Below are 27,560 nucleotides of genomic sequence, written 5' to 3' on the forward strand. Positions count from 1 at the left end.
AAATGCCCAGGATAACACAACTAGAAAATGTCTGAGGCTGGATTTGAGTTCAAGTCTTCCTGACTTCAGGCTTGGCACTCTATCTACTGCGCCACATAATTACTCTACAAGACTTTAAAATAGATACCAAATTAGTGGTAAAGATGAGTTAGCTCTTCTATTAGAAACTTTGATAGTATAATTAGCTCACTTTAGAATTCAACATTTTTATTTCTAACCTACTCTGCTTGCCATTAAGGGGCAGTTTTTAGTCTAATTTTTGCCCATTTAAAATGTTTTATCTTTGATCTAGTGCCTCCTCCATTGATATAAATAAGGTTCATTAGGATCTTATTTTTTCTATGTTACATGTAGTGCCTGACTTGTTTAAATGTTCAATAAATGCTAATGGATACTGACAAAGAGCACTCCTTGCATCTTCAAATGTGCATCCTAAACCTGATATTGTAGAGAGACTCATACATTCTAGCTCAGAGTTTAAAGCTTGCATCATAATTGATCATAAGTGATTCCAATTATAGGTTTCTGCTATTTCTTATATAGACAACCCTCAATTATCTATGCTGGGGAGAAGGTTGCATAAAGGGATAGAAGCATAAATGAAATCTGGCAGGAGATATAAGAAAGCTTCATTTGATTCATTTTTTAACCTCTTTCAATCACCACATATTTTGTAGCATGTCTGATAAATAAGAATAATAACTAAGTTTTCCTCTTTTGTGGTTCACTTTCAGATATTTCTACTAAGAAAGAGCAAAATATTCAGAGATGAACAGCTGAACAGAAAAGGAATTTCAAAGGCAAGGGGATACATTCAACTGTTTAATTGATAACAGGATAATCCAAAACCAACTCTTTTTTTGTGCAGAGCAATTTCCAGGCAATGAATAATCCCACCTTCACTCTCACCAACAAAATCATCTTAAATTGATATTATTTTTGAAGAATTGTGATAATTTTTATAGACTAACCTTGCTGGGAAGGTATTTTTTATTTTCTGTTTTCTCCCTAAATAGTAAATACATGCTCCTCCATTTCTCACTGGAATTTGAATTGTCTTCCAAACAGTAGACTTTCTTTTAGTTAGATAAAAGTGTCAAGCAAGGTATTTATAATTACTAATGCCTTGTATAGACTAGGTGTTCAATAAGTACTCTGTCCCTTAAAGTTAAAAACATGCAAACATGTCACTTCAAAACCATCAGGTCTAAAGGTATATCACAAAGACAGACCTCACCAATAGCTTAAGCAAGGCAATATTTGCAGGAAAATACCTAAATCCCAGAGGGGATATATGCTTCATAGCATGAGTCAAATGATGTTGTTTTCTTTGAATTTGAGGAGAAGTTAAAGGGCAAGAGGCAGTGAGCCATGAGAATCAATGACAGATGCTTTCTTCAGCTACCCATCAAAAAATAGAGTCTGACTTTCCTTGACCAGCATAGCTAGTTGAGGAGAGGGAGGTGTCTCTGAGAGCAAACACGCTGGAGAACTGGGCGGGTCTTTCGAGCTGATCCCTCAGAAAACCTTGTGTTCCCTTGAGCTCTGGCATCAGAACAGCAGTACTGCCTCCAACTATACCTCTGCTGCTCTGAGCTCTTTTCCTCAGTGCCCTAGAGATTCTGTGCCACCTTTGCTGCTCGCTTTAGAGAGGGGAAAAGAGAAAAACATTTTCCATAAAGGAGAAGAAGCAAAGGAGAACACAGAGTGGGTGAAGAAGGGAAAAAAGGAAGGGGAAAGAGATAGTTTCTAGGAGTTCTGCAAGTCGTAGTTATTTTCTCTCCGGGCCAAAGCCAGAGCCTCACTTTCAGGACCATGGACAGCAACATCAGTGTTGTTCTGGGGCCGGTTGATGCTGCAGCTTTTCTGCACATCTGGCAGCGCTTTGATGTTGATGGTAAGTGATCCGTGAGGATCATGATGGCTATTGGGTAGGATATTTAGTACAGTTTTTCTGCCTCTATTTGATCATAGAGTGATGGGATTTTTTTTTCATCTCTGTATTTCTCTCCAAGTTTGTTGATTTGAAACTTGTCTACTCCAAATATCTGAAAGTAAACCAGAGTAAATAAAGGATAGGGCAAAGAAGTCATTCTAGGTACCATACAAAACAAATTGAAGATATTGGGACACGTTCTTATCATTAAGGCATGGAAAGAACATTAGACTCAAAGAAAGATGAACAGTTCTGCTTGTTAACTGTATAGTTTTGGGGCGAGTCATTTCCCCTCTTTGAACTATGGTTTGTAAAATGATAGGTAAGGTTAAACTGTTTCTAAGATATCTTTCTACCCTTTACTTTCTACTCCTAGAATACTGGCTTGTAGACTGAATTTTAGATTACAAGCCTGGGTTGTCTTTTTAGTATAAACAATATCATCTGTGTTTGAGAGGTGATTATCTAAATAAAATTAATTTTCCTTTCACAGTTCTATCATCCCTCCCCTGGCACTATTAATTCCTGAATGACACCTTTATTTTAAATTAGAAAATTTTACTAAATTAAAACAGATGCTTATTATGAATTGAAATGAGTGTCACAAAGAAAATAGCATGAAAATTGCATACTGAATTTTAACTTGCAGTATCTACTATAACTATTGGCCAAATTGGGGCTCATTACAATAAAATACTTCTCTAGTAACTGAGATTCTTTGATCTATGTTTAATCATGCACTACTAAGATTTTCTTATTAGGTAGTTTTTATTTTAATTGTTTATAAATTTTGGAGAAAAGGACTTGCTTTCACAAGGTACTCTTGTGCTAACTTAAAATCTCTTAAATATGAGTGACAAAGTTGAGTTCAGTTTCAGTTGTTGATGTAACAAAACAACAATCTGTCCAAGAAAAAATTATAGATTCTTTTTAAAAAAACTGGCAATGTTGTGTTATTTGTTATTAAAGAATGTATGGTATCTATACTTGTTTTTAGATAATGGGTACATAGAAGGGAAGGAACTTGATGATTTCTTTCGTCATTTACTGGGGAAGATGGGTACTGAGGTAAGTACTTGTTCTATCATTGCATTTCAAGATAAAATTTAACACATCTCAGAGACTAATGTTCTTTTTTTCCATTAATCTTGTCTGACCTGTTTTTTTCCCCCTGGATGAAGTATTTTCCCCCTCTCCTAGCAACAAGATGGGATTTAGATAGATTTTATAATCGAAGTAGCTGTTGCCTTTAATACTGTGGTTTCTGGCTTTCAGTTGTCACCAACATGAAGGTCATCATGGTAATACAATAAAAAAGCCTATATTTGGAAATCTATTTGGCTAATGCAGTTAATGGGTATAAAACCAGAGACAAGGCTTTGGAGCCTTACTCTGAAGTTGGGAGAGATGCTGATTGCTTGGAGTCCTATTGGACCACTTTCTAGCATATATATGAAAAGTTACTAATTCTTTTTGGTAAAATCAGAGGAATTCATAATTTTGTAGTTATAATTTTGGACAAACATGTGGGCATTCACATAATTTATGAAAGTGAAATGGACAAAAGAGGAATGAAACATTCCATGCCATAGTGATAAAAAAGTTCATAATATATATATTCCCATGTCACTCTTTTTACTTTCTTATTGTTTTTAAAATTAAATTATTATATTTTAAAATTAAATAAGATCACTTTGTTTCTTGTTACCCTTCTCAAATCTATAGGCTACACATAGAGTACATTGAACAATAAGCATGTGTGTCCCTTCTGCCTCACATCATAACTTTGAGCTGACTCAACAATGACTATAAGATGTCTGCTGCTACTCTGCAAACTGTCTTGGCATCAGGATTGTGTGGGAACCAGCTCATAATGGCTAGGGAGAACTGATTGTTAAATTTTTAGTGTGAGCATTTACATTCTGGATATTGACAAAGATCATAAATCAAAGCTTGATTTATTGTTTTGTTGACTGTCTAGACTTTAGAAAGTATTAATAATGCAGTTTAAAAGTAAAAATGTTTACATTTCCCTTCCAAAGATAATTGCTAAACACTTTAAAGCAATTTATAAGTTCACCCTAGTAAAATCAGATGCATGCAGCATTTTATATTATTAGGACTAGTGCATGTGAACAAACACTAATATGTAAGAGAATGATTGTATGGAAGATAGACAAAAGAGGGGTGAAACCTCTCCATGCCACAGTGATAATAAAGTTAACACTATCATTAAAAAAATCCAGTTATTCTCTTGTGATTTGTTAACAGCTTTTAACTTTAAAATGCTAATGCCAAAATTGGAACTTGATATCTATTTAGAATATTCCTTGATTTGATGCAAAATCAGGGAAACCTAACTATAAGCAGAAAAATCACTAAAGATGGGTGATGTACTTATCAGATGGAATGTGGCCATGAAAAATAAACCTATTGCAGTCCAAAGTTCATAATTGAAAATGTTTGATCCTAAGAATCTGGATGAATTTTGGCCTTATAGTACAAGTGAACTAGGGCAGAGCAGTCCTCAATATCTCTTCATTAACCTCTGAGTACAAGGCATTTATACTTGTTTTCCTTCAAAATTTACAGAGATTCAAAATTCCCAGAAGACCACATAAAATTTGGTTATTGGTATCATCTTTGGATCTTATAATTAACTTTTCTAAAGCCTTTTTATCAAAGCACTTTTTCACAATAGTCTTATGAGGTGACAAAAGCAATTTTTGTCACTTTCCTTTATAAAAACTAAAGCTCAGAAATTTTGTATAGCCAGAAATCATACCATATCAGAATCAAGATTTTAATTTAGGTCTTTTAGATCTTGATCAGTACTTATTCTACTATACTACCTCTACTATTCTACATACTGCCTCTAACCAATTGGTGACTGTGACTTATTTCTAAAACTTTTAACCTAAAGAGGATTATAGGGCAGCTAGATGGTACTGTGATAGAGCAATGTCTAAGTCCCACATATGTGGGAGAAAAAAAGAATGAACTTGAAGGTCAGTATGGAAGAAAATGGGCAAGGGTATGGAAAATATCACAAAGGAGAGCACTAGCTCAATAATAATTCTTTTTGCATATATATGTGGTGGAACCTTATACCCACGGCTTCAGAGATTAAACATTGAATCTCTATGGGAGCAAAATCCAAAGGTGCTCTCCTTGCAAACAGGTGAAATGAAATTAGGAACATATTCTCAACATACTTTTCTATCAGTGATTTGGGATGAAATTATGCTTATGAAATTTGTAGATGACATGACATTGGAGGGAATTAACATTGGATACCAGAACTAGGATCCAAAAGTATCCAACTAGAAGAATGAGCCATATAATTCAATAGAAATAAAGATAATATTCAATGCTGTTAAGTTGTTTCAGTTGTGTTCGATTCTTTGTGATCTCATTTAGAGTTTTCTTGACAAAGATACTTGAATAATTTGCTATTTTCTTCTCTAGCCCATCTTATAGATAAATAAATTGAGGCAAACAGGGTTAAATATCTGAGAATGTATTTGAACTGATGTTTTCCTGACTCCAGACCTGTGTCACTGTGCCACCTATATTTGGTTTCAAATAATAATAGCACAGGTAATGGGTGAAACCATTGAAACTAGGCATTAAATTCTTGTGGAAAAAAAAGATAAGCGAGTCTTAGCAAAATTAAAACTCCTATGATCAAGTGTATAATGGAGTAATAAAAGCAGTGCTAATTTAATCTTATTCTGGATCCTATATTCCTTTTAATAAATTTAAGGGAGATGATCATGGGGAACAGGTTTTAAGAAAAATACAAATAAGTTAGAACATTACAAGAATGATCAGGGGATTAAAAGCCAAACAATATGAAAATCCTTTCAGGGAAAAAAATCACACTTAAATTTACATATGTGAAAGGTTATAATGTGGAATGGTATTACTTTTGTCTTGCTTGACCCCAAAGGGGATATCTAAAAGGAAAAATTGTTGCAAAGAGGCAGATGTTGGGTCAATATAAGGAAAAGGCTTCCTTACAACCAAAATTGTCCAGAAGGAGAATGGACTGCTTCAAGAGATAGAATTTATATCACAGAAATTGGTTGGCTTGTTGTTAGAAATTATATAGAACAGAGTCTTTCCTGGGTATAGGTCAGATTATAAAATCTTTGAAGTCTATTTCAACCTCTGATTTTATGACTCTAATTGGAACCCACAGATTTTGTTTTTTGTTTTCTTTTTAGAATGTATTTCTACTGAAAACCCCCCTTTTCATGATGGGTTATAATTTCATCTGATTTTCATGGAAAATTCACAGTCAAGTCCTAGCAACCTAAAATTTCTATATGGAAGTTTGAATCTGATGGATTCTTTTCTTTCATCTTTATGTTCTTCCTTCCTCCCTCTTTCCCAAAACTACTTTTATAGACACATTCTCAGATCTCCATGTAGGACTGAAATATAAGAGAATCTACTATGGCATTCGACATGGGAATTAGATCTCCAAGAATCTTCTCTGACATAAGCTCTCAGGAGAAGATTCTGTTATCCATGTTCCCAGTAGTAGGGTTAGCCAAAGGCTAGTCCTAAACCATTTTATGAAATAAGTAAAGTTTATCTCTTCTACTTTTCTACTTCCCTTTTTAGTCAAATTCCTAAGTAGATTTCTTGGTATCAGAGCCTACAAAAAGTGAGCTTATTAGGCATAAAGTGTTACCCTATCCCACTTCTACTTCCTTTCTCATTCCACCCCACCCTCACAATCCTGGAGATATTTGCATTTTATCTAAAGCACCATCAAGATCCAAAGAGATGAGTCTCCAGAAATGTAATGTCAGACTAATGAGAAATATTTGGAGAACAGGCATTCCCAGTGCCTTTTAAGATACATCATTTCTGGGGCATCTAGTTGGTGTAGTGGATAGATCACCAGCCCTGAAGTCAGGAGGACCTGAGTTCAAATTTGATCTCCAACACTTAACACTTCCTAGTTATGTAACCTTGGACAAGTCACTTAACCTCAATTGTCTCAAAAAAAAAAAAAAAAAAAAAAAAAGACATATCATTTCCTTATAAAATGTATTGATAAGGGAGATCCTGCCATTCTGATTGGACAAATGGCACAATGGAAAAGAAAGTATACTATGGAAGATTTTAAGACTTGTATGTAGTCTGTTCTCTCAGGATGAATGTTCCCCAAAAAATTAATCATTGGGATTAGTCATCATCTCCTATTTCTTGACTGTTATTAAAGTTTTTGTTATATTGAGAATAAAATTACTTTGTCAATTCAGGAAATATTTTTGAGTACACACTATATACCAGAAGTTTTAAAATTTTAAATTAATGAAATAGTAATACTCATTCTAATTAGGTTCTATGTATGTCATGTTCTAATCATTAAATGGATGGATTTGGGAGGTGTATTTAAAGAATCAATCTTTTCAAGTACCCTTACCTTAATCAGTCCATATTTTTAAACAAATGGCCTGAATCATCAGTGTAACAGTTGGTATTGTGTTTGACTAGAATGAATTTGATTAATGAATTCTGTCAATCATAAGTGAAAGTGGTTTGGATTTTGTTCCTTTTTTTGTATACAGATGCATATATCCTATGTTGAAATGATATTTTCAAAAGACTGAGTGATTTGTAGCTAGGCAGATAGATTCCAGTCCTCTAGGGTTCATTTCAAATATATTCATGATCATTAACTGCCTTGTCATTGATTATTGTGTTTGCAGACTATACAAAATCTTTTTTTTTTCTTTTTTTCCTTATTTTTCTATTCAGTCTTTGCAAGGAGCTTCATGAGTTGATAGAGGAAAGAATAGGAGATAAAACTGAATTTATGTACTTAGTATCAGGATTAGAAAAGCCTTGGTCAGAAAAAAAGGGCAACATTACTGGTTTGAAAGTTGACAAGATATCATGCACACATGACAACCTTAGTCTCGTATTATGAACAACTCAACTAGAGAAATTTTGAATTGTTGCTCTAAGGACAGATTTTCTCCCATTATCATAATTAAAGATTAGCATTTCCAGACCTCATACAACTCCCTAAACTACGCACTAGAATCCCAAAAGTAACTGAACATAACTTTCCTAGAGCAAAGTTATATCTGTTCTTAATAGTGTTCCCTGATATTTCAAGAATGATAATCTTCACAGAATTTTACAACTGGAAAGGACTTTTGTGACATCAAGTTCAACCCATACCCCAAAAGAATCCTTATAATAGCATCTCCAACAAGTGGTCATCCAATCTCTTCTTCAAGATCTCCAATGAAAGGAAGAATCTCAAGATGGCCCCTTCTACTTTGGACAATTCTAATTATCAGTAAGATTTTCTTCACATCAAGCCAATACCTGCCTTTTAATAATTTCCATCAATTATTCCCAACTTGACCTTCTGAAACCAAACTGAATGAATTTAATTTCTTTTCTACCTTTTATTACTTCAAAACAAGTATCATGCCTCTATGTGAGTTTTCTTCTTCGGTCTAATCATCCCCAGTTGTTTTTATTAATAACAATAACATCTATACAATGCTTTAAGGTTTGTAAAAACCCTTTACATATCTAGCATAGTGGTTAGCTATATACCGTTTCAGTGAGGCTATGGGTTGATGATCTATATGAATTTCTCTACTTTACCTTGCCTTGCCCTGGATTCTTTGCTCTGGGGCTATTTGACTTTTCACTAATGGAGTTAAGATCTCCTAGTTATTTATTTTCAAGGGAAAAAATCCACCTTTGGTCCTAGTCTACCATTTCTTCTCACCAAAGGAGGAAGTAAAGAAAGTATCCAATAGATAACATGAATTTGTAATAGAGCAGATACTTTCATTACCAAAGGAAACAAAAATCATTGTAAAAGTCATCAGGTACATTATAGATGCTTAGAGACTAATTCAATAACAAGTCATTAGGGAGGCCAATATTTAAGCCTGGTCGGAACACAGTTTTTACAAGGTTGCTAATTAACAATTTTACGTTTCACCTCTGAACTGGCATTGTTCAATCAAATAGCCAAATACGATCTTTTGGTGGTCTCTTTCTCCTTAGGTTGACTTTTTCCCCAAGGGAACTGTCCCTACCACAACTGTTCCAGTAATAGTGTAGTCTTGCTGGTGCCCTTTACTTGGTGCCCTTTACAGGTGAGAGAAGAGAGAGTGACAGTTCCCTTTTTAGATCTCACAAGTCTTCTGCAAAAGAAGGATGATGCAAGTGTTGGAGAAGGATCTGTCCCAGGTAGAACACATATGTAGGCTTGGGGCTAAATAGAAAGTAAACAAGCTATCTTCTCCCCTTTGACTCTCCAGAAAGTCTACTACCAGTCTCAGGCTTCAAAGCTAGCAGAAAGAGGGAACCTGAGGAACAGCTTGCCCATTTACCGTAGCCGAAGAGTTCTGGTTCAACAGCCAATGAAAAGACTTTTCATTATTACATGCTACAATTCCTGATTTATAATGGCTTACAGGAAGCAATATACATATGTTCTCTGAAGTGTGTATGTCTGGGGGGAGGAGGAAATTGGTGGAGAGGAGAGAAGAAATTAATGTACTTGACTGGAATGCTGATTGAGCATGCTTTAAGTAGAGAAGGATGCCACTAGGGGACATTATACCCACTTATCATTTCATTTGATCCTCTTGAAACCTTTGCTGATTATACAGATGTGCAAAGGCAGCTGACAAATTGACACTTTAAGAAAAACTTTAAATACTAAAGAAAAACTTTAAAGGAGAGAAAACATTTTAAAAGTTCAGCATCTGGGAGTATCTAGTATAGGAGCAAATAGTATTAAATGCTTCAGTAGCCATGCAAGAATTCTTTTTTTTTTTTTTAACAGTACAGTGAAATTGATAATATATATATATATATATATATGTGTGTGTGTGTGTGTGTGTGTGTGTGTGTGTGTGTGATCTTGTCTTTAAAAGAAGTTAAATTAAATTAAATTCACCTACTCTAATAAGAAAGAAATTCAGTTTTACTATTTCTATTTTAAATGGCAGTTTCCAATCAATAAATAAGTATCAAATACTTCTAGGAGCCCAGTACTACATTAAGTCCTTAGGAGAATAAAGTAATATCAGGACTGGCTTCTGCCCTTATACTTATAGTCTATCTGTGGAGACAGTGCTAAAACACAATTAAGGATCATGATAATGCTTAGGATATTCAAGATGGCAGAGTAGATACAGTCCCAGACCTGGAGTCAGGAAAAACTCATATATTTTTTTTTTAAACTTGCAATTTATTTTATTTTATTTTTTTTAATTCATTTTTCCAAATTATCCCCTCCCTCCCCCCGATGACAGGTAATCCCATACATTTTACATGTGTTACAATATAACCTAGATACAATATATGTGTGTAAATACCATTTTCTTGTTGCACATTAAGTATTAGATTCCGAAGGTATAAGTAACCTGGGTAGATAGACAGTAGTGATAACAATTTACATTCACTTCCCAGTGTTCCTTCTCTGGGTGTAGTTATTTCTGTCCATCATTGATCAACTGGAAGTGAGTTGGATCTTCTTTATGTTGAAGATATCCACTTCCATCAGAATACCTCTTCATACAGCATTGAAGTGTACAGCGATCTTCTGGTTCTGTTCTTTTCACTCAGCATCAGTTGATGTAAGTGTCTCCAAGCCTCTCTGTATTCCTCCTGCTGGTCATTTTTTACAGAGCAATAATATTCCATAACCTTCATATACCATAATTTACCCAACCATTCTCCAATTGATGGGCATCCATTCATCTTCCAGTTTCTAGCTACAACAAAAAAGAGCTGCCACAAACATTTTGGCACATACGGGTCCCTTTCCACTCTTTAGTATTTCTTTGGGATATAATCCCAATAACAGCAATGCTGGGTCAAAGGGTATGCACATTTTGATAACTTTTTGGGCATAGTTCCAAATTGCTCTCCAGAATGGCTGGATTCTTTCACAACTCCACCAACAATGTATCAGTGTCCCAGTTTTCCCACATCCCCTCCAACATTCATCATTATTTGTTCCTGTCATCTTAGCCAAAAAACTCATATTCTTAAGTTCAAATCTGACCTTAAACACTTACCAGCTGTGTGACCATGGACAAATCACTTCAGCCTGTTTTCTCATTTTCCTCATCCATAAAATGAGGTGGAGAAGAAAATTACATTAGCATCTTTGCCAAGAAAACCAAATGGGGTCATGAAGAGTTAGACATGACTGAAAATGACTGAATAAATCTCCAAACAACTTTAATGTAACTCCTCAAATCAAATTTTGTAGTGCAACAAAGGTCAGAATGATATATTTTTCTAGCCAAGACACTGTAGGAGGTCAATAGGAAAGGTATGTAACATTGGAGTAGGCACTGGCCTGGAGCACACACAGCAGCAACAGGTGTGAGCCTTAGAGGTGGTTGCAATAGTAGCAGTAGCTTCAGGAGTTCTCAGCCTAAAGACAGTAGGGGGGGCAGACAACTAGTCAAAAAGACATTATAGGCAACTCACTGGTGACTTTATTGCCCATATGCAGTTCTGTGTTGTGGTTCCAGGATAATAGTCATCAGTCACAAGGGAGCAGGGGTTCTGGTTGTAGTTCCAAGCCAAAAGAAATACTAGCACTTGTGGCTGCAAAGAAAGAGAGGGACTTGGTCACAATTTCAGGGCAAAAAGAAGCACTAGCCCTTGCAGTTACAGGAGAGCAGGGGTCCTTCCTGGATAAAGATCAGAGTACAGACCAGAAGAGCAGGAACCACATCTCTCTCTAGATCAGTGGTCCTTAAACTTTTTAAATAGGGGGCCAGGTCACTGTCCCTCAGACTGTTGGAGGACCAGACTATAGTAAAAACAAAAACTCACATTCTGTCTCCACCCCTCAGCCCATTTGCCATAACCCAGCAGGCCGCATAAATGTCCTCACTGGGCCGCATCTAGCCCACGGACTGTAGTTTGAGAACCCCTGCTCTAGATCATACCACCTGAGGGGGGCCAAAAATTTACAATTTCCAAAACTAGCTCTGAAAACAGCAGCACAAAAGGCTTAGGACAGTGCCATCCCACCCAGAGGTAATCAGAATCCAGTGTTAATATAAAGTTGAAAGTCAAAAAAATAGATCGGAAAATGAGTAACAATCACAACAATAACAAAAAAGATCTTGATCATTAAAAAGCTTCTATGGTGGCAGGGAACAGCAAGATACAAACTCAGAAGAGAACAATGTAAACAGCTACAAGCAAAGCCTTAAGGAAAAATGCTAATTAGACTCAAGACCAACAAGAATTCCTATAATAGATAAAGCAAGAAATAATAGTGATAGAAGAAATATTGGGAAAAGAAATGTGAGTAATGTAAAAAAATTATGAAAAGAATTTTAAAAGAGGCACAAAAATTCTCTGAGGGGAAAAAAAAAAAAAAAAAAAAAAACTCCTTAAAAACCAGAATAGGCCAAATGAAAGAAAAGATGTATAAAAGCTTACCAAAAAAATAATTCCTTAAAAATTAGAAGTGATGAAGTAGAAAGTAATGACTCCATGAAACATAAAATCCCCCAATAAAACCCCCTAAAGTTTAAAGGATAAAAAAGAAAATAATTTGAACTATTTCATCAGAAAAATAACTGCCAAGAAAATAGATGGGAGAGAGATAATTTAAGAATTAATAAACTATCGGAAAGCTATGATCAAAAAAAGAGCTTAGGCATTATATTTTTTTAATAATAGCTTTTTATTTTTTCAAATATATGCAAATATATAGTTTTCAACATTCACCCTTTCAAAACCTTGGGTTCCAAATTTTTCTCTCTCTGTTCCTCCCTTCTCCATTTCCTAGACAGCAAGCAATCCACCATAGATAGGTTAAATGTGCATTTCCATATTCATCATGTTGCATAAGAAAAATCAGATCAAAAAAGGGAAAAAAACACAAGAAAGAGGAAAAAACAATCAAACAACAACACCAAAAAAGTGAAGATATTATTGATCCACATTCAGTCTTTATATTTCTCTCTCTGATGATGGATGGCTCTTTCCATCACAAGTCTATTGGAATTGCCTTGAATGGCCTCATTTTTTAAAAGGGCTAAGTCCATCATATAATCACATAATCTTGTTGCTGTGTACATTGTGCTCTTGGTTCTACCCACTTTGCTTAACATCAGTTCATGTAAGTCTTTCCAGGCTTTTCTGAAATCATCCTGCTTGTCATTTCTTATAGAATAATAATATTTCATTACATTAAGACATCATATTTCAAAAAATTATGAAAGAAAATTGCATTGATATCTTAGATGCAAAGTGTAAAGTCTGCCTTAAAGAATCCATTGATCAACTCCCAAAATGAAAACTCCCAGGAATACTATAGCCAAATTTCAGAGCTCACCAATCAAGGAGAAAATGTTGCAACCATCCAGAAAGAAATTATTCAAATATCATTTTACCACAATAGGTTCATTCAAGATTTGTAAAGGGCTAGATCTGAGCAAATGCACTTGGATAATGGAGCATGTGAGACCGATTGACCACTGGACAATTCTCTATTAACATGTTTGAAGGATGACCCTCCCCAACTATTCTGTGCTGGCTGGATCGGTGGGTGTGGACAAAGAAGGGGAAGTGACATGAGTGGGTGGAGTAGGAGGAGGAAATTGATTCGTTGTCCTGGAGGTGGAGAGAGAGAGGAAGGAGGTGTGAAGATTGCTATATCTAATCCCCTGACCCCAACCGAAAAATACCAAGAATAAAGACTTTTAATTATCCTGACTCTGGCTGATTCTAAGAGATCCAGGGTCCCAACAAAGATTTAGCAGCTTCTTCATTAAATGGGTGGAGGTCTTGTTAATGTGATATTCTGGAAGGCAAAGGACCTAGGATTACCACAAATAATCTACTCAGCAAAACTGAGCATAATCTCTCAGTAGTAAAAATAAATACTTAATAAAATAGAGGAGTTTCCAGCATTCCTGATGAAAAAACTAGCACTCAATAGAAAATTTGACATTCAAACACAAGTCTCAAGAAAAACATAAAAAGGTAAACATAAAAGAGTAATCATAAGAAACTCAATGAAGTTTATATTCCTATATGAGAAGATGTACATGTAACTCCCCAGAACTTTATAATTATTAGGGCAGTTAGAAGAAGTCTACATAGAGGGCATGAGTGATTTATTCATAATCAATTATATTGGGATAATTTTCCCAAAAATGAAGAAAAAGGGGTGAGAAAAGGGCCAGGTAGAATGAGGAATTTTTTTTTTTTTTTTTTTGCATTAAAAAATACACAAAAAAAGAACTTTTTACATTGGAAGGAAAATGGGGTTGTGGTAGAAAACTATGTTTGAACCTTTCTTTCAATGGAAATGGTTCAAAGAGAGAAGAATATTTTTACACACTCAGTTGGGCATAAAAACTTATCCAATAGGGAAATAAAAGAGGAAGGGGATATGGGAGGTAGGGTAATATAAAGTTGGGTTAAAGGAGGCAGTGGTCAAAAGCAAAACAGACTTCTGAGGAACAAGTTAAATAGAGAGAGAGAGAGAGAGAAACAGAGAGAGAGAGAGAGAGAGAGAGAGAGAGAGAGAGAGAGAGAGAGAGAGAGACAGAGAGACAGAGAGAGACAGAGACAGAGAGACAGAGAAAGAGAAAGAGAAAGACAGAGAGACAGAGACAGACAGACAGAAACAGAGACACAGAGAGACACATAGAGAGATACACAGAAGGATAGACAGATAAAAATAGGATGGAGGAAAATACACAGTGGTTCTGAATAAGAGCAGGATAAGTTCATCCATAAAATAGAATTAGATAGCAAAACAGATTAGAAAACAGAATTCAACAATATGTTGTTTATAAGAGACATACTTGGAATATACATAGATTTGAAATAAAGAGCTTAAGAAGATTCAATTGTGCTTTAGCTAAAGTAAAAATGCAGGGATACAGTCACCTCAGAGAACTCAAAAAGCAAAAGGAGGCCTAATTAAAAGAGGTAATCAGGGGAATTACATTTTTGCTTAAAAATGTATCATAGACAACAAAACAATATCAGAACTTTTTGCAGCAAGTTTCTCCAATAAAGACACATAGAACTGATCAAATAAAAAATAAGAGCTATTTTTCATTTGATAATTAGTCAAAGGATATGAATAGATAGTTTGCAGAAAAGGAAATCAAAGCAATCTATAGTCATTTTTAAAATATCCTAACTCAGTATTGATTAAAGAAATGCAAATTAAAATTTAAAAATACCTCACATCTCTTAAAAAATAACAAATTCTGGGGAGGACAAGGGAAAATAGGATTAGAATGAATTAATTAATAATAAAACTCTTGGTGGGATTGTGAACTGGTCCAAACATTCTGGAGAACAGATCAAAAATATGTCTAAAGGGCTGCAAACTGTATATACTATTTGATCCAACAATGCCACTACTAAGTCTTACCTCAAAAAAAAAAAATAAAAAATAAAGGAAAAGGACCTATGTGTACAAAAATATTTATAGTCATTCTTTTTGTGGTGGGAAAGAATTAGAAATTTAATGGATGCTTATAAGTTGGAGAATGACTGAACAAATTGAGTTTTATGACTGTGAAGGAGCACAATTATATTACAAGAATGATGAAGGAAGTAGTTCCAAAAAAATTTTTTTTTAAAAACCTCATGTCAAGACCTATAAGAAGTGAGAAGGACCAAGAGATCATTGTACACAATAACAGCAATGTTGTAAAGATGATCAACTTTTAAAGACTTGTCTGCTCTGATCCATACAATAATCCAAATTTATTCCAAAGGATTTATGATAAAGAAATATTGCCCAGGTCTAAAAAGAAAACTCTAGGGTGAATTCTGAGTTCAAGTTGAAGTATAATTTTCTCACATTATTCTTCTCTTTTTTGGCAATATAGTTAATAAGAAAAAATGTTTTGCATGATTTCACATGTATATTTGATATTATTTGGTCACCTCAGTGGTTGAGGGACAGGAAAGAGCATGGGAGAGAATTTGGAACAAAAAATTTAAAAAGAAAAATATGCTAAAAATAATTTTTAAAATTTGTTTTAAAAAATATATATATAGAAAATCTCAACTATAAACTTATCTTTCATGGTAAGCATCCTACTCCATCAATAAAGATAGCTGAGGGTTGTTTTAAAGCAGCCCATGAAAAGGTCTCCTACTTGTTTATCCCTACAGATATCTGATTGCCACCTTGGTCTCTAGTAGCATCTGATCATCTCTAAAAGGGTTGTTTATATAAGATATGTAAAGAAACGACTTATAACACCAGGAGTATATATTTACCTGATCCTGCTTTCTGTAAAATTGTTGCCTCTTTGCAAAGGAGGATAATAATATCTTTTCTTGGCTCTTTGTCTCCTTCTTTCCCAAGTTATTCCTTTAGTTCCTGATAGCCTTTTTTGTCCATAAGCACCAGGGTACAGCATTAATTATCTCCCAATCAAGGAGAGTATTTCTTTTCTTTCTTCAAATGTGTTTGATATTGCCCCTTCCACAATGTCTCTTCTGTAAATTTTTTTCTTTCCTCCTCTCTCTTCTTTCTTTATCTCTTCTCTTTTCTTCCTTACTTTCTAGGACTATTTATTTACATCTCTCCTCATTATTCTTGTATCACGTTAACCTGATAGACAAAAGAATAAACAATTTTTAAAAAGAATCTACCAATTTACTTGCTGAACTCCTACCACTCTCTTTTTTAAGAGTAACTAAATTAACATGATTGCACGTGTATAACCTCAATCCAATTTTTTATCATTTTAGGGAGGGGGAGGAAGGTAAGGAGAAGGAAAAGAATATAGAACTCAAAACTTTGAAAAAAAACCCCAAAGTTTAAAAATTGTTTTACTATATAATTGGGGGAAAATAAAATATTTTTTAAAATTAAGATTAAAAATATTAACTAAATTACCATTTCCTCTATGGAATCTTCCCTCACTCCAGTCATCAGTGACCTTCCCCTTAGAATTCACATACCACTTTGTTTCTAAGTCTTTTGGAAGCCTATCATGTATTTATCTTATATTAAAGTTATTTGTGTGTGTGTGTGTGTGTATACACACACACACACACACACACACACACACACCCCTATATAAATATAATATTTCATCCCTCTCCTCAAAACCATAAGCTCCAGGATGTCAAAGACCTTATTTTCTCTAAACTCTAGGTTTCCCTCAGCATTTATTATAGTGTTTTGCATAATCTATGCACTTAATAAATATTTATTGAATGTATCATTAGGCAGAATCTGAAATTAAAGGGACATTGTCTCTCTGGAGCCTGATGCCTTCCTCAAATGGATGCCATGAACTTTGAACATCTTATTTCCTAGAGGGAGTCTTTCAAAATATGTCCAGGGTTCAGGGCATTGCTGATTTTTCTGAGTAATGTATATCCCATGGGGGAAATCTATGTCTAAATTATTAAATAGTCTGCCTAAATATCTTCCCCTAAACAATTAACAAGTATGCTAAACAAGTAACTTGTCTGGTGTTGTAAGGCACTTTGGAGATTACAACATTAGACATGTATCCCTACTGTGCAGGCAGGTAAGAGGCTGGAGTAAGAATCTGAAATTTGAGCCTAAAGTCTTGTTATCAACTGAGCTTAACCTTCAGGTACTGATAAATTAAAGTGAGTCCAAGAAATAAGAATGATGGAGAATTTAAAATAGGATTAGAGTCAGGGATGCCAAAGTATTTCATAAACTTGAATTCTTTTGCTTTTTGGTTTATCATGTCTCAGTGTTGAACTGATTCCATGCAATGGTGAATACACTAAGGAAAACAATGTCAAACAAGACTCTTATTGATAAAAGTGAAATCCATTGCAGAAGATTAATGCTCCCCAGCAGCCATTTGAGAGGTAGCCTTTGAATACAAATGGTCTCAGAGTCAGTCATTACTTTATTCACTTTCTTCTAAAGAGGATTTTATAGCTATGACATATATGGGGACAGGGAAAGAAATGGGGCTATGATTTCATTCATTTGGTGAGCTCTTGATAAATAACTTCTTCTACCAATCCCAGCCAGCACCTCAGCAACTTACAGTTTTAGACCAAAAGGGTTCTTAACAGTTTTTACCTCCTGAATCTTTTTTGGCAATCTGGTGAAGCATATGAATCTCTTTTCAGAATAATAATTTAAAATTTGACAGTTTTCTTAACTGTAAAATGGAGAGAAATAACAGTCCCTGCCTTGCAAAGTTGATCTGAAAATCAGATGAGATAACATTTGTAAAGTATTATTGTAAAATGTTAATAAAGTATTATTACATATTGTAAGCATATAGTAGGCTTATGTTTATTCCCTTTTCCTTCTCTTCCCCTTTTAAATGCTTAAAATAAAATACATATGATTACAAAATAAGCCAATAATTATAATGAGTTTTTTAAAATTCTTTTTTTATTTTCACAGACACCACCCAGATTAAAAACCTCTAAGAGAGTTACTTGGAGCACTAAGATGTCATGATTGTTAAAAAACATGTGTTAAAAAACAGGAGCTTGAATTCAGACCTCTCTAGCTTTGAGGCTAGCTCTCCATTTACTCTGCCATGTTACCTCAGCAAAGCACCTGTATAGAACCAGAAAAAAAAACCCATAAAACTATAACCTATGCAGCATACTTTTGTTCCCCTGTGTATAGTCCAGGTAAATATTCAAAATATTTTATAATCTAATATTAGAATTAATATTGTGAAAAATATTATAATGTAATATTCTAAAGTCTCTAGCAGCTGGATGATCCATGACCATTTCTATTATAAATGCAAATGGCCTGGACGGTCTTAAAAGGAAACTTTACCTGCTCAGCAAACAGGTTTGCTAGTTGATGTATTAGACAGAGAGATCCTCATGTTGACAAACCTCTCAGTGCTGCCCTGCTGGGTCCTCTCTTAAACAGCCCCACTTCCCCATAGGGAGCCATTTCTGGTTGTCTAGCTCTTCCTCTTTTCATATATCATGATGACATTCAGGGATGGCAGGTGGAAATGGGTTTATCTATATGACTGCAAAGAAAACTAAATATTAAAGAACACCATAGATCATGTTGCTTCAATTGCAAGTACTTTTTAAAAGCATATTTTTATATACTTTATAATTATATATATATATATATATATATATATATATATGTATATATATATATATATATATAATACTTTTATTATACTAACTTCTTTCCTTCCCTAGTTTTTAAATTAGTTTTTATACTAGTTTTTTAAAAATAATTTTAGTATTTTTGTCATTTATGATTTTAATCTTAAACCTTAAACATAGGCAAGAGATAAGACAAAATTATAATTTGTAACTGATACAATGTTTTTTTAGGGAAATCCTAGAGAATCAATGCAATAATTAGTCAAAAGAAATTAACTTCAATAAAAATGGCAGATTGTAATGAATCCACAAAAAAGAGATAGACAAATTCTATTCAATGTAACTACAAAACATGAAAAAAATCTGAGAGTTGACCTGCTAAGACATACTTAGGGCTTATATTAATATTTTGAGATATTCTTTGCAGAAAGACTTAAACAATTAGAAAATTTTTTCATTATTCATCATTGGATTACACTAATATAATAAAAATTATAATACTTATTTTACATATTTAATGGTTTGCCAATCAAACTACCAAGGACAATTCTATAGACCTGGGTAAAATAACAAGAAAGTTCATTTGGTTAAACCAAAGTTCAAAGGTTTCAAAGGAAAATCATGAAGAAAAAAATGGAAATAAAGAATAATTAGCTTAGTAGATCTGAAATTATTCATAAATCAGCAATTAGCAGAACTATTTGGTTCTGGTTAATAAATAAATTATTAGTGTAACAAACACATAGTAACACCAGTACTTCAAGATTTGCAAGTATTTTACATATATTATCTCATTTGATCTTGACAAAAACCCTGTGAAGTAGATGTTATTTTGTCCCCATTTTACAGATGAGGAACTTAAGGCTAAAGGAAGTTTAATGACAAGTAATTTCTGGGATAGAATTTGAATTCAGGTCTTCCTGAGTCTGAGTCCAATACACCATCAACTATACCATTTAATTTCCTAGACCAGCTAACCAAAACTTAGGAATAATTTAACATTGCCTGGTATTCATTATAGTAGAATCATATGTTACAAGTCAGCTTCTAAAATTTGGACAGAAATATATAAAATGAATACCAGGGAGAGACTACTAACAGGTAGAAAATCAGAAAAAGTCTCATTAGCATGGAGCACCTAGCATGAGGCTCCAAAAGTTGGAGGTAAAGAGAGGAAAAATTCCAGGCACTGGAGGTAAGAGATGGAATATCAGATAGGTAAGGTTGGCTGGGATGTAAAGGAAGTGAACAGGAATGATATGTTATCAGGCTGGGAGAATGGGCTTGAATCTAGTTGGTGAGGATTTCAAATACCAGAATAAAACCAAAGCAGATTTATTTTGCTTAAATAGTTCTTCAATAATATCTGACTCTTCATGACCCATGGACCATAGCATGTCAAAAATGTCCAGTGGCACAGATACTGGCCTGGTTTGTCCTTTCATTCTCCAGTATATTAAGACAAACAGAGGATAAGCCACTTTCGCCAGATTACACATGTAGAAATGTCCAAGATGCACCTTCTCTAATCAATATATAACTACTTTCCCTTCATAATAATAGTCACAGACGATGTTTTGTCAGCTTGTTGGGTTACCCTTCCTCCACTTATCTTATTCACAAGTAGGAGGACACAGGGATAATAGAGATAGTAAAAGTGAGAACATGTAACTGAATAATGGATTTTCCTTATTCAGTAAATATTTATGAAGCACCTACTATGTACAAAATGCTATCTTAGATGCTAAGGAAATTAAAAGTTATGACAGATCTTCTCATCTAAAAATAACAATAATAATTGTTAATCCAAAGAATTATTATTCTTTGGAATCAAATGGAGTGATGTATGTGGAAATGTTTTATAATTCACAAAACTATACAAATATAATTTGTCTGAACATTCTAATAATTCATATAAATATTCTAATACTTATTGTTATTGTTATTTTAGAATTAACCATTGGTTGGAATTATCCAACATATATTGAAACTAACAGTGAAAAGTTAATTGTACATACTCCTCACATGTGTAGGTCATTTGTAGCATTAACTCATACAGACTCAAAATGATGTCTAATGGGAAGAGCATTTGATTTTGGAGTCAGAGATCCTGGATCCCAATTCTGGATCTGCTACTTAATGACTGTGATTTGGAGCAAGTTGCTGCCTTGCGCTGAGATCCCATTGATTTTTTAACATTTAGCTTTGTTTGACTTGATGCAGGAAGCTGTAGCAGAGGAAAAACTTCAAGAGGTGAAAAAACGTTTCTTGGCTGCCTATGGCATTTCTGAAGATGGCCACCTGCAGATACAAGAGGTACCTTCCAGACATTGTATGTATGATTGTGGGTGTTTGTATGTGGGCAATCATAGGCATATTTGTATGTATATACATATATTGTGTGCTTAGATATATGTGTTTAGGTGTCAGAGTAGATAGAGTGATGGGACTGGAGTTGGGAGGACTCAGTTTCTTGGGTTCAAATCTAGCCTCAGACATTTACCAGCTCTATGACTGGGGACAAATATATTACTTCTGTTTGCCCCAGTTTCCTCATTTGTAAGATAAGTTATAATAATTGGGTATTGTTTTTCTGGTTCTAGTTGTTTAACTTTGTATATTTCACATAAATCTTCCTATGTCTCTCTGTATTCTTCGTACTCATTACTTCTTACAATATGAATTTACATTATATTCATGTACCCACAGTTTGTTTAGTTATTTCCCACTTAAAAGGTACCTATTTTGTTTCTAGTTCTTCCCCTGAGTCTTCAGCAAGAGTAACTGAACAGGAACTTAATTAATTTCCACCTTCCCTCAAAGACAGAGAAAAATTGGTCATTTTTATTCAGAAATGATTCTGAAAAAGAGCTAATCTTGTTAGTACCTCCTGCTACTTCACAGAACCTTTGATCTCTGAAGACAGCTTTCAGACTAGCTTTTACTATCATTCCAGGATCTGTAGTTCGATTTTCCTAGGACTTCATCTGCAGCCTCCATTTCTGGCTGTATCCATTCACAAGGAATATAAAGGAAATTGGATGAATATCCATCATGAGGAATACCCATCTATTGTTCCTGTCTTTCCATTGCTGACCCTCCTTCACCAAGAATTTCTAGTTGGTGTGGAAAGAAGTGAAAAGACACAGTGTTAGAAAAAAAAAAAACACAAGATCTCAGAATTCATTTGTGTACAATGGATGGTCCTGGTTACTTTAATAGAGTTTCATTTATCATATTAGAAGATGAAAAATGTTACGTGAGAAAGGATTTGAAAGATATTATCAAGAATATGTCTGAATGGAAAAGAAGATAAGACAGTCATAAAGGTGATGAGAGATTACAGATTCATAGACTGAATGGCATAGTGGTACTGCTAAAATAATAAAAATTTCAAGAAGATTCTCCATCATTCTGGGTAGGTTGAGCCTTTGTTAAGAAGTTTACAGAAAAGCCTGACTAAGAAAGACAAAATTAGAAGGTATGGAAGGATTTTTATTTGTGTTTGTGGTGCGAATATATATACATTCAATTTTTAAAAGTCATTGCTCCATTGAAGAAATATCGACTAAAAATATACAAGCATCTTTGTGAAGGCTCATAGATTTATAGAGCATAGAAATGAAAAAGATTTAACTGCTCATTTAATCCAACACCCTTACTTTACAGCCCAGGATGCTATGAAACTTAGCATAAAACTTAGAGATAAAATACTTTGCCCAAAGTAACAGAGTTAAATTAGATAACAGCCAAATCTCAAACTGAGGTTCACCGACTTCAAAGTCACTCTTCATCAGAGTGGGTAAATGTTCTGGCATGTAAGCTCCTTGTGAGCAGGGAACTTATATCACTAGTGCTTCACACAGTACTGAGAACATTGTGTTTTTGTTCAATCGGGTGTAACTCTTCATGAGATCATGGACCATAACACACTAGACTCTTCTATCCTTCATTGTCTCCCAAAATCTATCCAAGCTTGTTTTCATTTCTTAGTCATCTCATCTCCTTTTGCTTTTGCTTTTGATCTTCCTCAACATTATGGTCTTTTCCAGTGAATTCTATCTTTTCATTATATGGCCAAAGTATTTAAGCTTCAGTTTCAATATTTGACCTTCCAGTGAATAGCCTGAATTAATTTCGTTAAGTATTGACTAATTTGATCACATGGCTTACCAAGGGATTTTCAAAAGTCTTCCATAGCTCCACAACTTGAAAGTAGTGATTCTGCAATAATCAACTTTCCTTCTAGTCCTACAGCCACACATTGCTACTGGAAAAACCATAGCTTTGACTATGCGCAGTAAGTACTTAATCAATGAGGATGGGGTTTGCTGATTAATTTATGTGATTCTTCTGTCAATGTTTTTCTGTAAAATAGAAGCAAGTTATCCCTCTTCTTCTCAACTGCATCAAAATATATGAACTCAGGAACCATTTTTGTAGGAAAAACAGAAGTATTTTCCATTATGTTCCTGCTGGTTAAAAAGAAGCACTTGCTTTGCTTTAGCCTTCTCATTTAGCCCTAAGATCCTCTTAGTTTATTTGATTGTCATGGCAGCTGGCTCTGAGGATCCTAGGACTCCTTTGATGAGTCACTAAACTCCAATGTTTCCCAGCTGCAATAAAGGGAGGGTGTTAAAGGACTGTTGTGAGAGAACAAATTAAACCCTGAGTAATTCACAAATAATTGCTATTATCCCTTTCACCTACTCCCTATTGTTTCCTGTTGCATCTGGAATTAATTTTAACTCTAAGTGGGGAAAAGGGAGAAAAAGAAAGGGAAGAAGGAGAAAAGACCTAGGTTCCTTCATTAAGATGGGATGAGGGATCAGCAGAGTAAAGGATGCTTAGGAGACTCCTGGTCTGTCTCTCCTGAGAGGGATTGATATGTAACTACTTCATGTGTAAAGCCAGACTACACCCTTGAACTTGGCCTTTGAAAGGGAGATCAGAGACAGAAGGAAGGAACTTAAGAGAGCTAGAAAATGGCTACTCACAAGGACTCCAAATGGATTTCTTGGAAAATGAATCTTTGGAGAATGTAAGACTATAAGACTACCCTCTACTCCTCCTAGGAAACTATGTGGCCCCCTGTATAACCCTGGCTGAGAGGTGAATTCATTCCCTGCCAAAGAAATATCAATGTCAGTCCAAAGACCTCATCCCTGAGGAATAAACCTCAACAACAAATTAACCCTGTGAAGGGAATCCTGCACTCCTTTAGAAAATAAGAGAGGGATTCAGAGGGCCTTCTCAGGGCAAATCCTTTGAAATAGGTATAGGCAACTTCTCAGTCAAAGAAGAAAGATTAACAAATTAAAATAAAACAAAGCCAAAAAAAAAAAAAAAAAACAACTGAAAAAAAAAATGAAGGAAAAACAAAAAAAATCAGGAAGGAAGGAAATCATTAGACTGAAAACCAGAACAAAACTAAGACAATTTGGAGGAGAGGGTAACTAGGGAATACATAAAATCATATATTTAAAAAGCATTTCCGATTCCACAGTTGATAGATCTTTTTCTAACCTGTCTTCTCTCTAACTTTCCATACTTAACTTGGTCACTTCTCTTTTCCTTTTATTTTATTTTTAACTTATGAAGTAAAAAAGATTATTACGCATGAAACTGCAAATCTAATATGTATAACTTTTACCAAAGAATGAAAAGGGAAAGAAAAACTCAAGGATGATAAGCAGATGGATTTGTTTTGTCATTTATTGTATGTATAATATGATAGGGAAAGAAACAGTAGCTGACAGAAGAAAAAAAGCTTGGGAATGTTACATGTCTAGGCTTCCATTGCCTCCCCTCACCTCATTACCTCTGATTGATAGTGGGTTATGTTCTAAAAACCTGGTTCTTGGAATTCCATAGTAATTGGCTTTCTTACCCTTCTCCCTGAAAGAGCTTACTTATAAAATCCATTCCCTATTAGCAGGAACTGTGTTTTATAAATGAGAAGGATTTCTAATCCCATATGATGTTGTTGTGTGACTTTGGGCAGACCAATATATCTACTCCATCCTATAATTCTTCAACTATAAAGTGTAAATGGTGAGATGTGATACTAATATTCTATACTAGTAGAAAATTTAACCTCACAGTTCAAATTTATCAACAGGACTTGTTTTTAAACAAAATAAATAGCAAAGAGCTATTAAGCTTGAGGCACTTTGGTAGACATTGGGGATTCAAAAATGAAATACAGTATAAACTCTGCCCTCAAACAATGTACAGGGAAATGAAACAAGTATACAATTAACTGTAATACAAGTTTGGAAATTACAAGGGCATATTAGCAATCAAAAGAGTGTTCTGAGAAATCCAAGATGCAATCCCTGTTAACTATAGAGATTAGAAATTCAATTCAATAAGCATTTAAATTCCCACTACCTACCAGGGAGTGTGCTAGGATATGTGGTTACAAAGACAAAGAAAAACAGAAACAATTACCAAGAAAGTAACATTCTTTTTGAGAGGGAGTTTGAAAATATTTAAGTATACAAAATATATGTAGATGAGTAATTTTATTGGGATATGATTTAAGTGCACTAGGAAGAAGATTTTGTAAGTAGGTGGATAAGGATTCCAAAGAGCACAATGGAAGATAGGAAAGAGTCAGAGAAAGAAAAGAGAGATGGGTCATAGAGCAAGGAGCAGGGAGAGGTAACCAGAGAAAAGAAGTTAATTGATGTAGCCAGTCTCCAAGTCAGAAGCTCGAGAATATTGACTGGAACAATAGAGTAGTAGATTCCCATGTCTTTCACAGATAACAAATGTTGATTTGATTAAATTTCCCTGAGAAAGAAATGGAAAGCATGTAGGAAAAGGTGTACATGTTGTAGCCGAGATGTATCTACTTGATGGTCAAGACATAAATTGGATTTTAGGGCCAGACTAATTATAGAAGGATAGGAGACCTGCTTGAGGTACAAACTCTCAGGTTGAGTTTTTACTTCAATGTTAAAATGATTGTCTTCCCTCAGGGTTAAGACAATGGGGTACTGTATCAGGTAGGCATTTTGGAAAGATCTAATGTGGAGTGAGAGACATGACAAATATATATAAAGTCCCCACTCCTATAAATAAAAGGTTAATAAAAATCCAGACAACAGGTTAGCTATAGAGGTGTTTTTGCTGTTCAACTGTTTCAGTTGTGTTCAACTTTTTGTGATCCCATTTTGTATTTTCTTGGTAAAGATAATGGAGTGGTTTGCCATTTTCTTCTCTGATTCATTGTACAGATGAAGAAACTGAGGCAAACAGGGTCATGCAACTAAGGTCAGATTTGAACTCAAGAAAATGAGTCTGCCTGACTCCAGTCCAACACTCTAAACACTCTGCCATCTAGCTACCCATAGCTTTAGAAGTACTTCATGGAAATAAGGGTACTTGATATGATGTTGACAGATGAGAAGCCTTCTAATAAGGGAGAGGAAGGTTTTGTTCAAGATATGAGACATAACAGAAACAAAGAAGCAATAGGCAGATTGGTTGGGCTGGAGCAAATAATATGTGAAAGGGTATAATATAAAATAAGATTGGTGAGATTGGTTAGAATTATAACATAGAAAGCCTTCAATTCTAGTCAGTGGTATGAGGGATGTATTAGAACTAGAAAGAACTATTAAGAAGCTTATTGTAGTCCAGGCTAGAAGTAACAACATCATGAACCTTAAATGAATTCTTGCTGGTTTATAAAATTTTTTATAAATAGAATCAATAGGACTTAAAAATTGATTGACTATGGAGAAAGTGAGGGAAGATTCAAGGCTTAAAGAAAGACAGTACCACTAAGAAAAATAGGAAAGTTAAAGATTCTCAGTGATGACAGGAACCTCAGAGGTCATTTAGTCTAATATCTACATAAAGAATCAAAAAGAATTATATTACTCTGTCTTTCTCTCTTTCCTTTCTTTTATCCACATATTTCTATATATCTTTACTTAATGAATGTCAATAGATTCATCATCTCATTGATATGGCTACTTTCTTCAATGAGATTATAATTTTCCATGCCTTCTCTTCCTATGAAATTTCGGTGTCCTCTCATAAAACTGGCAAAGAGATGTATTCCATGTCCTAAGAGGCCATTCTCCAAACCTTTTAAAATTCTAAAGTTGCAACATTTAATGGCTTCTTGGACAGAGAATTGACCTGCAGTCAAGAAGACCCAAGTTCAAATCTGACTTCAGACACCTCAGTTTCCTCATGGGTAAGATGGGAATAACAGCACCTGATGTAATTCTTGTGAGGATCAAATTAGATAATGTTCATCAAGTAATTTGCAAACCTTAAAGCATGATATAAATGCTGGTTAATAGTAGTAGGAATAGGAATAGGAACAGCAGCAGTAGTTGTGGTGTGGTGGTATTAGACTATCTCTACATTATTTCTCAATCTTCCTTTATAACTGTCCCAACTTTTGCTACCCTATATTTTCAAAGTATTATCTTTTATGTCAATTCTTGTGGATAAATCATCACTGATAACATGGTAAAGACCA

General features: G+C 34.4%; 1 protein-coding gene across 1 annotated transcript in view; it reads left to right on the forward strand.

The window, feature by feature from the left end:
- Nucleotides 1-1,549: 1,549 nt before the first annotated feature.
- Nucleotides 1,550-27,560, forward strand: part of SCGN (secretagogin, EF-hand calcium binding protein) — a 64,091-nt gene continuing 38,080 nt past the window's right edge. Inside the window, exons 1-3 of the mRNA XM_074285129.1 lie at nt 1,550-1,897; nt 2,934-3,004; nt 21,278-21,370. Coding sequence (XP_074141230.1) covers nt 1,816-1,897; nt 2,934-3,004; nt 21,278-21,370 — 246 coding nt within the window. The 5' untranslated portion in view covers nt 1,550-1,815. The remainder of the gene's footprint in view (nt 1,898-2,933; nt 3,005-21,277; nt 21,371-27,560) is intronic.

The sequence above is a fragment of the Sminthopsis crassicaudata genome, chromosome 1 (genome assembly GCF_048593235.1).
Source record: "Sminthopsis crassicaudata isolate SCR6 chromosome 1, ASM4859323v1, whole genome shotgun sequence".
Lineage (NCBI taxonomy): Eukaryota > Metazoa > Chordata > Mammalia > Dasyuromorphia > Dasyuridae > Sminthopsis > Sminthopsis crassicaudata.